Source organism: Eleutherodactylus coqui, chromosome 7 (genome assembly GCF_035609145.1).
Source record: "Eleutherodactylus coqui strain aEleCoq1 chromosome 7, aEleCoq1.hap1, whole genome shotgun sequence".
Lineage (NCBI taxonomy): Eukaryota > Metazoa > Chordata > Amphibia > Anura > Eleutherodactylidae > Eleutherodactylus > Eleutherodactylus coqui.
In genome coordinates this window covers 132,882,809-132,900,167 of record NC_089843.1, presented here as the reverse complement: position 1 = coordinate 132,900,167, position 17,359 = coordinate 132,882,809, and the positions used below count along the sequence as shown (strand labels likewise).

Below are 17,359 nucleotides of genomic sequence, written 5' to 3'. Positions count from 1 at the left end.
AGCTACAGATATCAATTACAAGTGTTAGAATTCAATAGATCTATTATATCCGATTGATATTAAAGACACAAATTATAAAATGTGTTTAGGTAAAAGGGACATTCAGTGTACAACAAAGGCCCATCAGACAGGCCACTGAAAGTGTTAATATTTACCTTTCGTAAAACTTCTAAACTTTTCATACATAGATTTGGTTATGTAATAAAAAACACAGCTATATTCTCAGCTGTGGTATGTGAGAACTGAGTTAACTACTAAAGCATACCTGTATTTTGACTTTTCAGAATACACTTCTATGTGTGTATCTTGCATTTATCACCAGCATTATCTCTGCAGCGTTTATCTGTGATTTTCAGTTTTCTTTGTCAGTCATTCTTCCCCTCCTCTCCTTCCTCTCTGCTCTCTATACACTTCACTGGTTATCATATTAACACAAATTATCTCTTAAAGTTCAGTGACCATTTAAAAGTTAATGGTCCATGGGAACAGTCTAGTGTACCTTGATTGTTAAAATTGAGCTTCCATATAAGCCTTAACTAATATTAATATGTATTACAAAATCATCTACAATTAGGTCACGTATACTTAAAAAATATTTCACAATTCAGGAAAATTAAAGTTCCAAAAACAATTTTTGTAAACTTTTTCTCTATAACACACCAAACAGATATGAGAGAGATGTATGGAAAGCTTGGTTTAAAAGCATCTGATTAAAATGTTATTTAAGGTCAAAAAAGCAAATGTGGGTATTTTGTTTCACCCATTTTTGTTGAAATTTTGTTGAAAAATAATTTTACTGCTGGGAATGAAAGGTGTTTGTTCATTAAAATGTCTTTCATGATGAAGACAGAAACATACAGCGCATATATAAAATGTTTACAGTAAAAACACATTCAAGGCCCATTAACCACTTTAGTGGCACGCCCTGAAAATCTCCTAAAAATCTGTGTTGAAATGTGCTGAAGACTACCTAAACCTGCCACTAAAGGGGCTAAAACTTTTTGCAGCCCAAGGAAAGTTGTAGGCACTCCTGTAGGCAAGGGACCCACCATTTCAAACAGCAAAAAAATTACTTATGGTTCACAATCCCCTAAAGAAGGTTTTGTTAGTCATATGTGTGGTGGTTATTTTACTTTTTACTAATTGACTGTTGGAGAACAGTCGACCCACAAGCAGTTTTGCGCATTGGCTATTTGCCTCTGCCTTAGACTTTTTAAACTTCAAGTAGTAAGGGAGGCTTTTCGAAACATTTTTTTTGGATACTGTTTATAACTGATGTGCATACTGACTTAGGGCTCAGTAACACGGGCGCCGATCCCCGCGTGTTTCAGGACGGGAAGACGGCCGCACTGCGTGCAGACGACTCTCTGCATGACCTGCTCCATTGCCGGCTATGTGTTCTTTCTTTCGGCTGGTGTGGAGAGTCGTCCGCACCTGCAGTGCAGCGGTCTTATCGTACAGAAACAAGGGCGGATTGGCGCCCGTGTGACTGAGCCCTGATTTCATATAATATACAGCATATTTAGACAAATGAGTGATAATGGCCAGACATAATTGGAATCTCGTATTTCTGGTGTTACATACTGTTTCAATTGCGTTGCTGTTCTCGGTTTACTATTTTGGTGTGGCCATTCTGCGTCCTTGTGGCAGTTGCATCGTGTCACTAGACTGTTGCTGTTTGTCACTGGGTCTCTGTCAGTTGTGGCTGTGTTGGTTGTATAAGACTCACTGGAATTCGCAAGCTTCAGTCCGTCTATAGCAAGAGGAGTTTAGTCTGGCCAGTGAACCCCAAAGTTCTCTGTCAATATAACAAAGCTCTAGTCTCTATAATAGATATATCTAGAAATGAATCAATTATTAAGTCCAGAAGAGGGGTAACATCCTACACCTTCTATACTTTGGTAATCCAAAAAAATACCAGAACACATGCAAAACTCTACTAGAGATATACTATCACCCATACAAGATCCGATGATGAACGTCTAATGTTGATGATGAAATAGATGGTGTCCATACAGAAAAATGTGGATGTTATTTCTGACATGTTCCTTAGATAATAACATGAGAAGAACAAATAAAGAAACTAACAAAAAAAGAGCAAAAATATTTATTTAAATTAAATTAGAAAAACATACACATGAGATACAGCAAATGATGGCTATATGGGAAACGCAACAGTTGAAGATGGCCCAAATCTAAACACTCAAACACAGAATAATACATTTCAATTGGCACATAACTGTAACGTGTGCATGAACACAAGCGAATGGTATGAAAGATAAGACACCAAGTCCTGACATCACTAACAACAAATCAATAAAATGCATGGAGCTAGAACACAAAAATGTATGAAAAACCACAGCCAGACTCTGCAAAGTGGTGGAAATAACTCCAAATACCAGCTGGAGTTACTTCCACATACATCAGTTATAAACCTGCTGGCTAGTTTGTTTCAAAGGTATAAAAGTAATAAAAAAATCCACTGGATTTAACACTACATCAACTCTAAAACACAGTACAAAATTCACAATTAAAACTTATTCTCCCTTTTTTGGTAACAAAACTAAAATGATTGAATATTTAGGTATGTGCCTGTGTCAGTATAGATACACATGCCCCATTACAAACCTTCATACGTCCAAACATTTATTTTAGTTTTTTGGTATAAATTACAATATCGCGGCATTAAGCAATGTCTGCTATACATGAGAATGCCTCCATCTGTTGGCAAAAAGAAGCCAAGTGAGAGCATGGCTCGAGTCTCAATCACATGTACAAATAAATACCATATAATTATGTACAAGTTATATGTATGTGGTGCCATTTGGTCATTATGTTCTCTCAAAACTATTTACACAAACTGGATACATTCAAAGAATACCTTGAAGATTGAGGAGCAATGAGAATAAGTTGAGGAAGTTGGGTTTCCTCAGAGAGAACAAGCTTTAGAAATGGATCCTTTATCATCAATAATAAGGTCTTTAGTATTAAATACAATGGGAGATATTTTGGTAGTTACACTTTCATCTGCTACAGTACTGGCATTTGCATATTAATGAGATCTGATCATATGTTAAGTGGTGTTTTTTTGAATATCATGATTATAATGATGCCCCATTCTTGTGGATCTGTTAGGAACCTGGGCTTTAAACACTTCCAGTTCCTTCTAAGATCCTTTCGATTCTGTCTAAGGAATGTTAACATTATATTTTAGTATGCTAACTTGTCCAGTCTGTGCCTTTCAGTGATAGGATCTACAAGTAAGATCTCTCAAGTGCACTTAATTGTTAACTTTTCCATATGTCCCTTCTGGAGGTCTGTAGTACTTTGGGAATGTCAGCAGTTGTATCATGTTGAAAGCATACTTTCTGCATTTGATATTCTTCATCACATTCTCTATGCGGCATCCTTCTCTGGGAAGAGGAAAAGAAAGCACAACTTCATAAGACAGGATGTACAGAAATAGGTTTTATTTATTCATTGCAGTGTTGCAGTCTTTGAATAAAAATAACAAGGTTTCAACTATACATTTTTTCACAAGTGATGATACATCTTACATATTTAAATCCAAAGGCCAGATACATATAGAAAATGCCCTCAGAAATACTCATACCTGCACTTAACATTCGATCCATGTACTGTATGTACTCAATATCAGGTACTCCACATAAAAGGAAACTAATACTCCGTAAATTTAGGCCAAACTTTGCTTGACTCAATCAGAAAAATCATACATTTATCGCTGACTATAAAAATGAAAATGTCTGTAAGACATGAGCACAGGATAATCCTAACTGGTGTGGGTATGTTTTAGCGTTTTAGCATGTTTAAGATGCTCACTGGAACACAGACTCTGGCTTCATTCCCACCAGTGTATATCGGCTACCGTTTTCATGACCAGACGATATATGCTACCATCTAGTGCATAAAAGCTCATGAACGGGCGCACAAATCTAACATTTATGCGCCCATTCACACGGCATGGGCCCCAGCACATATGTGCCGAGGCCGCCATGCTGTTGAGCCTTCCCTCCCCCTTGCCGGCTCACCTCTTCTCTTCTCCAGCTGATTCCAATGGGAGGGGGCAGAGCCAAGCACCGCTCGATCTTGCCTCCTACCATTGCTGGCTGCAGACAAGAGGGTGAGCTTAGCTCTGCCCCCATCCCGCCCCTTGTCCACAGCCAGCAATAGAAGGTAGGATGGGGCGGCGCAACCCCCGCCCAGCCCCCTCCCATTGGAATCAGCTAGAGAGGAAGAAGAGAAGAGGGAGGGAGTTTAGCAGCCACACCACTATACTCCCTCCCACCTCCCTTCTACGGCCGCTGTCATTGGCTCCCATTCCGGCCCAAAAGACAGGTCCATGACTATTTTTTGGGCCCAACGTAAAAATGCCCAGTGCTATATTGGCCGTGTGCTTTTACGCCATGGGAATACGTCCATGTGATCTGATGCATTGGAATCCAATGCATCAGATCACAGCGTATATTGGCTGACCATGAAAATGATGGGCCAATATACACTCATGGAAATAAAGCCTCTCATTGAGGAGAATTAGCAGGAAGGACAAGATTGCTGATCCGTACTCATGGGACCCAAAATACCTAAACTGGTCTGTGCATTCCTGGTGTCTCTACCTATTTAAAACCCTGCAGCACTATAATATTGCATATCTGCTTTGCATTTCACAGCCTTAGGCCTACCACTCACTAGCGTATTTTAGGCCATGTGCTGTCCATGCTAATCCATGGACAGCACATGACCCCATTGTATGCCTCTGAGGACATGCGCATTGTTATTTATTCACATGGCCGGTGAAATAACTCATGGCAAGTCCTATTCCTGTTCATTTCATGGACAAGAAATGCTTGTCAGTGTTTAACCTCTGCATACATCAGACAGCACACACACTTGTGTCCATGTACTGTACAATGTGTCCAGAACCTCTCAGGCGCAATTCAAACACACAACTAGTGTGCACCTCGCCTTACAAGAAAACTCCAGACAAAACTGAAATTTCAGTTTTAGTTGGTGAACTTAGTGATCTCTCTCCATACCCCTAAATCTACTAGAGATCTCCTGTAGTGCAGTCCCACTCTTTCGACACCCACTGGCTCTCTTAGGTTACCCATAACACTAGATACGGGGCTCCTGGTCTCTGTAGGTTCTTCCTTGAACACAGTTCTGCCCTCTGTATTCCAATAGTGTTATTGCAGACACAATGATCTGCCTGAAGGGGTGGATGGTAGCACCAAACCTGAAGTAGAAGTGTTTTATCTATATACTGAATTTCAGTATATAGATATTGAATGGCTGTGATTGGTTAATGCAGCGCCAGCTTTCATTGGCTGACACTGCACTGAGTTAGCCAATCAGAGATTAGCTTTCTGGAGGCGGGGCATTCAAGCCCTGAATCCAGAAAGCAATGCTCTGCCGACATGGAGGAGGGAGTGACAGCCTGCAGCAGTGCAACGGGAGGTGAGTATTGATTTTTTATTCTACAGCATATTCCCGGTGTATAAGTCGACAGTTGGGGGTTGTCTTATATGCCCAGTCGTCTTATACGCTGGAAAATATGATAATCATAGAAAAACTTACAAAAAAATCTATTGGGCTATTTAGAGCTTTGATTGGACATGACTAGCTATTGTACTACATTTCCATATGAACAATGTTAAACATGCTTGCAACATGTATAAGAAAGCAATTTGTCTCTGATTGCTTCCTCTACCTGATCATCTGTAATTATAGATCTCTAGAAACTAAAGTGTTCTCAAGGGTCTTTCCAGAACCCTTATATACTAAAAGAACTGAAAGCAAAAACATTTGTAAAATGCATTACAAAATATCTTCATTTTGAGGCTTCAAAATGAGAAAAAGTGCTAAGTGGAGCCTGTATTCCGAATGGAGACAATATTATGTTAAGTACTAGATTTTACGCATACACAACCTTATTCTGTCTAAGGACAGCTTACCATCTAATTGCCTGCCCAAACCATCACGGTTTAGTGGTTGTGGTCAAGTGCTGGCCCATGATAAATGATATATCTTTTCAGATAAGCAGCGTTGCTATCGGTTTATAGCAGTTCTGAAAGTGTCTAGACTAATCTTGTAAGTGGCTATGAGTATTGTCAAGCACGTTCAGTCCTAACTCTCATTAATCTTTAAGCAGTATCAACAAATATTCACATTCAGAACTATCTTCCCTCGGAGTCGAAATCTTTACTTCTCACATAAAAGAATAAGGCATTCATTGAATCTGGCCATATAGATTTGCAGATAAAATTCTAACCATTATTTGATATAATTTAGTTTTTCATCTCTATTATTTATAATACATTTGAAGTTTATCTAGTTTATCATTTTCTTTTTAGAAAAAAAAATATTTTACAAAGAGAAAGTGCATATCGACATAAAGTAGAAAAATTGTTTGCTCTTCCCTAAACTGATGCATTGAAAGGAGAAAGACAAGTAAAAGTAAAGAAAACATACAAAAGTATTAGGACAGCCAACACAAAGTGATACAAAGTCAATATTTTGGCAACAAGGCAGAATTTGGCTTGACGTGGAAAAACCAAAAGAAATGATAGTGTAGCAGGCAAGGAGCATGCTCAGACCAAGAGGACTTTCCTGAGGGTGCATCTTTCTTCACCCTATGGTAACCACTATGTTTTTGTGCTGTCAGTATAACTCAGTTTGATAGAAATATATATATTTTGTCACAAATGTTCTAATTCCTTTAAAATTGATAGATTAGACAGGTGTTGAAATGAATCAAATGTGTATATAATAGAACACCTTAAGGTTGGCATCAAAGGAACTTTCTAGATCTATATTTCACTATACTGATAATGCATAATTGGAACAGCATGAAAAATTTATTTGACCATTTTCATTTAGATAAAATGCCATTTATTACGCAGGGAGTTGGCTTTATGAAAGCCGTGAACCTTTTTAACTCAGCAGAGAATCCACAGAGTAAACAAGATATAATGAAGATTTTGCATATAATCTATGATTAGGCTCAACCTGTTTAAAGTATACCGCAGCCAGTTTAACCTTTTCCAATCCACTGTCTGATGTCTTCAGACATTCTGATTGAAGCCTGTACAGCTCGGATGTCGGAAGACGTCTGGCAGGGTATTCTTACTATATAATACTGGCTGCTCTGTTATCGGGGGCCTCTCCGGCATGTCCCATACCGCAGTACTGGCTCTAGATAGCAGATGGCGCCATTGTAAAATAGCAGAAAGAGAAAGCCCCCTAGGAAACCCTAAATCCAAAATTGTATTGAAAAGGGTTAAATGAAGATTCTGGCTCATTGTAGAGAAATCTGAAAGGTTTGTATCAGTAGGTATTCATAATAATGCACTTCCATATATTGTTATGATGGATTCCGAGTACATTGGGCTTCTAGGCTCTGTTAACATCTGTATTAGAGGCTCCATTCTGTTGGCAGGAAAACTAGTGCTGCATGAAATTCTAGCTTTTTTGTTAAAATAATGGACACCATGACTGAACCCTGATAGACCCAACTACAAGCCAATGTTATCCAGTGAGCACATAATAAATGTGAATCTTGATGCATATCTGAACAAAACCTTGTCTCGGAGGCTGAGCTAATGCTGACAGTTCTCCTTAGACTTTAATTGGACTTTAAACCCTTTCCAGTCCAATTTTGGATTCAGGGTTTCCTAAAAGGCTTTCTCTTGTTGCTGTTATACAATGGTGCCTTCTGCTGGCTCCAACAACGAAGTGGCTGGCCATAGACGGTAAGAATACCCTGTCAGACATCTTCTGACATTGGAGCTGTACAAGCTTCAATCAAAATGTAGGAAGACGTCAGACAGTGGATTGGAAAGGGTTGAGGTGTGCGACTCAGTATTTGAGGTACATGTGAAATTAAGAAAAATTATTTTATAATATATCTATAATTTTTAATGTTTTTATACTCCAGTTTTAAAATCTGTTAACCTTAAGACCATGTTGAAGGAATATATGGCATTTTAGGGGAAGATGTAGTTGGATGCCATGTAACTTTTGCTATGTTTCTGAAAAAGTAAGACCGACACAGGTTTCTGTCCTCTCAGGATCGCCTGCGTCCCACTTACCATCCCCCGCTGCACCAGAATGTGTTGTAAAATGAGATCTTGCAATTTACAGTGAGATCTCACGTTATGAGTAAAACAGAGCAATTACTGCCTTAATAAAGAAGTAATTGATTGCTAAGCATTAATTAAATTTATCGATTGAGCAGTAAATAGAACTGTTTTAATAGGAAGATTTCCTGATATCTTGTAGGACTTTGCACTCCAAGATCTTTGCACTCTGTGAGGGTTGCGGGAAGGATGAAAATCGGAAGTATCTGCCAGAACTTTCTTGGAATAGTTTAATAGCGGTATGAGGCCTTTTTAAAACTTTTTTAAATGCATCTCAATTAGTTTAACTTTTATTTAGGAGGCTATTGAGTTTTGAACTAAAATGATAGGTAGGATTAGGTGATGAGGTTTCTTTAAGGTAATGTATTCTAAAACGAATATTACACATGGCAGTATATCATTCTGGCATGCTTATAAAATACTTTAAGTGAAGAGGAAACTATAACATCTGAACTCATCGTTAATGAACAGGATACAAGTTACTAGTGCAGCTTCATATATTGTATGATCTCTGAATAAGACATCTGGCTACCTTTGAGTCTAGTTCTACTTATTTGCATATGAAATCCCCCAAATTGTGTACTGCAACGTATAATTGAATATGTATGGTTTTAAGGAATATGAATTCAAAAAGAGCAAGCAGCGTGGGCTTCCTAAGATGAAATGAGAAAGTGGAATACTGCCTTGTCACCACACAGGTTTATGCCGCAACAGACAATGTGGACCACCACAGAAAGTATGTGTACAGGTAGCTTAAAGAAGGTTGCAATACTAACAAACAACCACAACTATGGATTGCTGGAGTATCTAGAAATAAGGGAAACAGTCAATATCCATATAAACATTTCTACTTCACGGCCACACAGATATCAGGTGTCCGTATATCTCAGACAGCTGTCAGACGAACAAGCTCTTCCTCTTGATCCTCACTTACGCATGCACTTGTGGCTTGGCCAGAAGTGCACGTCTTTTCAGTGGGGAAAAGGGAATAAGCGGCTGCCAAACTGTACTTTTTTCCTATGGATTCACATGGAATCTGCATAAAAAAAGATCATGGCATGGTCTAGGGCTTTAAAGGGAGACTAAAGTGCTATATTGAAGCAATGGAGTGTCCATATATCTATAGCACACAACTGTATGTATTCCAAGTGCTGCCATATTGACTCCATGCACATGGCTTTGCTGTGTGCACAATACCTTAAAGGAGTTGTACCAAGATTTCAAGTTATCCCCTATCTACAGAATAGGGGATAACTTACTGATTGGTGGGGTTCTCACCACTGAAACCCCCCAGATCTCAATAACAGGGGTCCTGTGTCCCCCTAAGCCTGTAACTGTAGGGTTTGCTTCTTCTCCCATAGTGCTGATAGAATAAATGGAGCGCTGGCTGGGGGCGCTCCATTTATTTAAATGGGGCGACAGAAATACCCAAATGCTTGCCATTCAAAGTGAATGGATTGCCAGCGCTTGCGCGACTAAAGCTCTGATCAGTCTCATCCTCACTGTATGGCGGGCAGTAACCTCTCAATGACGAGGACAGGGAACACGGGACCGGATGATGGACACGGGACCCCCATTCTCGACGGTGAGACCCCTACCAATCAGCAAGTTATCCCCTATCCTTTGGTACAAGGGGATAACTTGTAATCTTGGTACAACCCCTTTAAGGTTATGTATTCTAGAACAAGGAATAACTTATTAGACATGGACATTATTTGCTGTTCGGGAGAGTTAGGACACAACTATATACATTAAACAGTAGGCTGGTCCCACTAAAATCAGTGGGTTCCCCTGAATTATAGGGCACCTTAGGGGAATCACACCAGCGCAAAGAATAGAGAGAACAATTTCTAATAAGCATGATAGCAGCTCAGCAACAATAATATGTCATTCCTGTGAAGAAGCTGAAAGACCATTTCAGTACTTCTACGCAACTGTGCTTCTATGTGAGATTCCATCTTTAGGTTCAAACATGGTTCTTAAATCCAAAGAATAGAGGAAATTGTTCACCCATAAGAGCTGACTGCTTTTCTCTTACTTCTTGATTGCACCGTTAGTTGAAGGTGTATGGAGAAATCATGACAACAAACATGTACCATCCGATGCATGTCAAGGTGTTCTCCCCTACAGGCACTGCTTCTATTGTTTCATATTTCCAATGTACAACACATCAGACTGCTGCTCTACAACCTTCCACACACGGCTCTGTTGTATGCATGACATATAGAAGAAAAATGCATTTGGAAATGTCTCATATGGCTTATATCACTTTTTTTCCCTGTACACACATTTTCATAAGTGTCCTTTAAACAATACAGCAGGTTACATGAGTGCAAAATACTACTATTATATAATAAAAAGCTCGTGGCAAAGAATATATACTCATATTAATAAAACAAGCTATTTTGATCAACCTTATTCTCCATTCCATTGATCTTTGTCAAAAAATGAAAACTGCGGCCCAATTTGTATAAGAATTGTCATATCAATGAGGCTTTCAAGTGAAACAAAGTAGAACAAATCAATGGAAATAAGCCCTAAGATCAAGATGAGGCAACAGAATGTGAATTATACTTTCTTCCTCCAGTCATTTCAACAGATATCACAAAGTAATCTGAATACAATACTAGATCTACATGAACAAATAAATGCAAATGTAATGAAAAGAACACAGAGGTAATGCTACAGAGAAAACATTTGAGGTACAAAGAACTGCAGATATCATTTACAAACTAAGGACATTGCTATTGGTAAAAGAAAGAGAAGTTGAAGTGCATATTATTGATATTTGGCTAATAGCAATGCAAGACTCAGGATTAGCCACACAACCAACAAGTGTGAGCTGACAAGAAGCAGAGCAACAGGGTAGAAGTGGCGAGAGGTTGGCTTGTTATCTGCTACACAGCCTTTTTCTGGATCATCCGACTCATTCAGAATTCCCTGGGCTTGTCCGCTGTTAGACGGGAGAAGTTAGGAACAAACAGAATAGTATTACAGGAAAGTTAGTGCATAGATCTTCTAGCAGAAAAGAAAATAGCATGTAAGAGGCAGAGGAGAAAAAAAGTCCTTAATTTGTTATGAACCTATGTTATCATGAGGATTAAATGACATAGAAGGACAAAGCCAATAAATCAGGTGTAGGTGACTGATGGAGATTTGAAAGAGATGCTACAGGTAGAAAATATGGCAACACGAAGAAGGGGAAGGAGAATGCTCAGAGAAAGTAAATATGAGATTAACTCAAGACATCTGATTGATCATCCAGGAATGCCCCAAGCCTTTATGCTGCCTGAGGCAAAGTGTGAACTGTCACCCCTGCCCCCCAATAAAAAACCCACTCATTTTACAGGCATTGAATACACAAAATACCCAAAACATATTTGAACTATTAAGGGTCCCAGTAGTAATAGTGACAACTTCAATGGCCTCAGTAGTAATAGTGCTCCCAGTAGTAATAGTGATCCCCGTAATGGCCCCAGTAGTAATAGTGATCCCTGTAATGGCGCTAGTACTAATAGTGACCCCCTTAATGGCCCCAGTACTAATAGTGACTCCATTTGGGGTGACAGCAGTAATGGTGCCCCCCGTAGTAATAGTGGCCCCCAGTATTAACAACGTCCCCTATAGTGGACATCCAGCTGGGCAGCAACCCGAGAAACATTGAACTCACTTCATCTGCAGCTCCCGTCCAGCGGATGCTGCTTTAATAAGTTTGTGACTCCTAATCTCTCCCCCCCAAGATCTGCACTGCGTGCAGGAATGGTGACTTGTAGGCTGGGTGGCAACTTAGTGCCCCCCTTCTGCGATCCTGCAGACTGAGGTGGCAGTCTCAGGTTGACTCAGAGTTGGGCACTTCTGGGTCAAACCAATAAGAAAAAAATGCCCCTTAGTGGTAACTTGTAGGGAGCAATCCAATAATAAGGGAAATAACAGCTTCTTTGTAGCAGGTGGTAGTGGCCTCAGACTCTGGACCTAGTCAATGAAAATGTTTTATATGCTTATTTGTCTCATCGAACCTTTTCTATAACTGGATGTTATTGTTAACCCCACTAACAGAACGGTCTCATCATTTCGAAGTATATGACTGTTTCTGCATTGGTGCATCTGTACAAAGTCATTTTGCAGTACAAGATTAGCCTTCATCAGCTAACTGCACAGAACACATTGAGGTAAATACCTTCCTGTAAAACAAAAAAGTAAAAAACAACAAATGGCTCAATTATATCTAGTTTTCATAGTAAAGGGATTTATTGCAGTTTTGTATTCCTAATGAAATCAATAGACAATTATTATGCGGATTCCAATGAATAGATGCTAAACAGTTTTTATCATTTCAATTGCTTCTGAACCGCTTATACAGCCTGTTATGTACTTCTCTGCACACTGAAATATCCACTATTCAACATACTGAAGGAACGGCTTGTTTTCATTTCTACAAAGTAAATAATAGACTCAGAGGCGTAACTTAAAGATTATGGGCCCCAATGCAAAACCTGTAACAGGGCCCCCAACTATAATGCTTTATTCATAGTACTGGGCTCCCTATATGGAGAAGAGAGGCCTTATGGGCCCCCTAAGGCTCCTGGGCCTGGGTGCAACCGCATCCCCTGCATCCCCTGTAGTTACGCCCCTGAATAGATGTATCTAAAAATAATATAATTATTTTACATCCATTTTCAGGTTTCACCATCCTAATTGCCTGATTAATATATACTAAAGTATTATTCCATATTAATATTAATGCATTCATTGCTGTTTAAATTGTGATCAATTTGTATGGAGCTAATTTCTATGATTAAAACCTGCCATCGTATGTAAACATAAAACATCAATAGTAATTTTCTTTGCTATCTTTGTCCGTCCTTTACCCCTTACCATGCAGTGGAGGTGCACTGTTCAACTCACACAGTAGAAACACTTGGCTTGCTTTGCATATAGATGAACTGCCTAATGAAGTCTGTGGAGAAGAGAATGGGGAGTGTACTGCTGGAGGGAAAAACCTCCCACAGATGTATCTGCAGCTAATACTAAGTGGTAGTTTACCGTGTTATAGCTATTGAAATCACATCTGCACTGCTCATACTTCTATAGTGTTCTATATGATGATGTTATTACTCTCTGTTACAGTTAGGGAGTAGAATGTTAAGCTTTCTCTGTGCACAGTGTATAGAACACAGCACAACAACTGGTCTCCACCTTCCAGCTCAAAGAGAACTGAAAGCTAGAGATACAGCCTACAGAGGGGAAACCTTCTGATAAATGCAGGATACAAGATATATAATAGCCAGAAATACCGTAGTGTTATACCTTATTCTGAAAAGTCATCTGAAAGTTAGGTATATTTTAACACACACATACTTCTATTGAGAAATTGAGTTTTTGGTAATGGTGGGCTAGGTATTTCATTTCATTTGCTTATACATAAAGCCGATACATATTTTGCATGAGTTAGCTGGGAGGAAATAGTATGTCAAGAGAGCTATAAAATATTAAGATGGAAGATTTAGGGCCAGGGTAAGGGTACATCCGTATGGATTGTATTTTCCTTAAGATGACAATGCAGTAACAAATCCATGGAAAATTCTGCTGGCGTTACAGGCAGATTTGCAGTGCATTTTGTCAAAGATTCGCAGTGTAACTTGACATGCAACGGAATTGAAATTTGCACCGGTCAATGTACATACTGTGGATTTTTATCACGGCATGTGGATAAGATTTAGCAAAGTATCCTCCACTATGTGCTGCTGTAAATGCTATGTATTTTCTGCATGCAATTCCACTGTGGAGAATCCATGCACTGTGTGGACGTTGCCTTAGAGGATGAGTATATGCCCTGATGGCTTGTCATTCCATGTTTAACCCTTTCCAATCCAATTTGTATCCTGGTTTTCCTAGTGGGCTTACTCTTTTTCTGCCATTATACAACGGCGCTATATGCTGGCTAAAGCAAGTACTGCATGAGGTGACACGTTGGATAGGCTCCGACAGCAGAGAGGCTGGCAATATACAGTAAGAGAACCCCGACGGACGTCTTTCAACATCGGAGCTGTACAGCCTTAAATCATAATGTCTTCAGACGTCAGACAGTGGATTGGAAAGGGTTAACATACTTTAGATTCAAAAATAAAGGTTTTAGATACAGTAAGGGTCTAATGTGAATGTCTCCATTAATCAGCATAGAGTCTTTGTCTATTTGAAAATGATATGATATTTTACTTTCCAAACAAAAACATAAACCAATGAGGTTCTATTGGAATATATTCAAAATTCAGATAAAAGCACCCGATTCTTTGCTACTACATACTCAGCAAAAATACTGTATGATTTCCGAGCCAAATTTATCAATGTATTGGGCAATTTCTCTCCCAAATACAAACAGTTCTGACTAGAGATGAGCGAACGTACTCTTTTCGGGTGTTTTTGCACTCGAGTACGTTCGCTCATCTCTAGTTCTGACATTTTTCTTTACTGTGAAACACCAGGCAAATTTTTCATAATTAGGAAAATGGAGCTACTAGGGCTATGTAACATACCAGGGCTGTTAATTTTTTTACACTGGGCCCTCAAGTGCAAGTGTTTAAGCTGCACGGTATACTATAGATCCACCACAGTGCATCAGGAAATAAGAAATGGCTGCATGTTTCTGTGCTGTTCTCTCACATCACTAAGGGTGTGTTCACACCTCATTGCCATCTGTATCCAAGAGTGTACATACCATTGAGGCAGCCCATGTAACTGCTATTGGGCCCTTGGAAAGAAGGGGCCCCAGCTATAATTGCAGCATCCCTTTTTTTGTGGATACCAAGACCACATGCAGAACGGCACTGTTAGCAAACAAGGAGGTGCCATGGAATGGGAAACAATACCGGATGATGGGAAGGTTATTTTAAAAAGCATGGGATTGGAAATAAAACCAGGCTCTACTGCCCTGGGTGGCAAAACCAGACTCCATAGTGGAGAGCCCATTTAAGTTTTTGTGATGGGGCCCTGTCTCTTCTATGTGCACCACTGTCTGTGTCCCTTGTCTCTGTCCAGGGTTTTGCCTGGATAGGTAAAAATTTTTGTTCAAATTGAACCCCGAACCGAATCATTAACTTTAGTCAGCCAAACAGAAAACAAGGCTGCAAACTTTGGTCTCTGTTTGACAAAGTTTCTGTTTCTTTCTGCTTATTTTGGAGAATAGCATAACACAGCTGACCGTGCTATTTTAAAATAAATGAATGGAAATCTTATCAAGAAGAGACCAAAGTTTGCAACTTTGCTCTCCTTTTGACTAATTAATGTCTATGGTTCCATTCAAGGTTACATCTGAATACTGTTTTCACCAATTTAGATGAAACCCTGGGATACAGAAAAGGGACGCAGATGAAAACCCCATAAAAGCTCTGCAACAATTAGCTAAAGCTTCTCCTCACAAGCTCCCAAGCTCTGCAGTCCCCCTCCATTCGTTATGCCAGTGTTTCAGCACTCTGGTCCTCAAGGCACTCCAACAGGTCATGTTCTCTGGATTTCCTCAGTATTGCACAGGTGATGGAATTATTGTCAGTGCCTCAGACATTGCCACAGGTGTTCTTACTATAGGGTATCCTGAAAACATGACCTGTTGGGGACCTGAGGACTGGAGTTGGGAAACACTGCCCTATACATATGCTGTAATATGGGTAATACTGAGCACTCTCTGCTCCATTTAGCTGTTTCTTTGTGCTTTTGTTGTGTAGATGTAGGAGCAAACAGTAACAAAAACCTACGAGGTGAAAGAGAATTGGGCTTTGCATGACCCAGACATCACGTCTTTTGGTCAACTATCGTAACAACTGTTTTTTGTGTGAACTCCTTCTATAAACTACCTTGTAATAGTGTGATGATTAAATTGTACAGTACAGTAAATGAATCTCTGTATTGACTAAGGGCCCTTTTACACTGATTGATGAATGTTCGGATTCTCACTGAAGCACCCGACAATCATCCCGTATAAAAGGACCCTAAGTGTCCTTCAGTGAGGGACTAAAAGAAAATTACTTGACCTCTTCATTTATCCATGGTCGCTAGAAGTGCCTTGAGAAGATGCTTTATGGTGAGACGTAAACATAAAAAAACATATGCGTCATTGAGTTGGTTATATATGACACATATTGGCATATTTACTACCTATATTGGAAACTTGCATAGAGAGAATTAGTTTGAGTAGAAATTCCTATTATTATAAATTAGTCATGGCAAAATGTGTTGTTCTTTGTTATAGATGGTTTTTATGCCATTACACAAAGAATACCACTGCTGCTACTCCCTACTGTGAACATAGTGCATAGAGTTCTGCCTAAAGATGGCAAGCTATTGCTCTGCTGTGCATCTTGATTAATAAATGCCGTTAAGCTGAAGACGAGACTCGCTTCCAGGACGGCGACTTTCCAACATGAGTTCTCAGTATTGTGTGCATGCGGGGAGGTCAGAGCAGGAAGCCTGTGAGATGAAGCTTCACTCAATAGCTGCAGAGCAGGAAGTCATAACAGCGAACAGGACGTCGTTTTTGAAAGTTTTCCTGTACAGCTTAGTATCATGCAGGCATTTTGTTATTTCCTGTGGCATACAATGTACAAAGTACCTTAGAAACTTGCAGTGAAAGAATCAACGTCCCTGATATAGTACATGTCCCCGGGAGCTCCACTTTACTAAGTATCTAACCCAGTGAGATTGGTCTTCAAAAACTTTCCTACTGCCTGTAGATTCTTCTTGCTGCGCGATCTAGCTAAGATCCCAATATTAATGCTCCTGCAGCAGTGACATATCATCCTATAGTATTGCACTACACATCATTCCAATGTGTTTAAAAAATAAGTTGTGAGGATCCACTTATATAGATTACAGCTTGAACCCTGCCTTAGTCCTCCATGTGCAACTGGTGCGGGTTGCAATGTATAATATAGGCAAGACCTAGGAGCTTGGAGTTCAGAAGAGATATTTTTGCTACTGCTGTGTTTTATGTTAAACTACACTTATGTGATTTTGTTATGTTTTGTAGTTTGCTTTAGTCTAGGCTATCATCTATCATATCAGAACTTAGAGTGAATAAGTTTATTATGTAAAACAGAACTACATTTGACTATTACATGCTGAATAATAATTATCTGATTTGGGTCAAATCTACTATAACTAAACACTTTAGATTACTAATAACTGCTTTAATTGCCTATTTTGGCCATGAG

At 39.4% G+C, this 17,359-nt stretch overlaps 1 protein-coding gene across 6 annotated transcripts in view; it reads right to left on the bottom strand.

Moving 5' to 3' along the window:
- Positions 1-2,090: 2,090 nt before the first annotated feature.
- Positions 2,091-17,359, bottom strand: part of INPP4B (inositol polyphosphate-4-phosphatase type II B) — a 519,946-nt gene continuing 504,677 nt past the window's right edge. For 5 of the 6 annotated variants that reach the window (XM_066573709.1, XM_066573708.1, XM_066573704.1 and 2 more), the window contains one exon: positions 2,091-3,413. In XM_066573709.1, coding sequence (XP_066429806.1) covers positions 3,281-3,413 — 133 coding nt within the window. In that variant the 3' untranslated portion in view covers positions 2,091-3,280. The remainder of the gene's footprint in view (positions 3,414-17,359) is intronic. The other variant, XM_066573710.1, reaches the window with a different exon arrangement.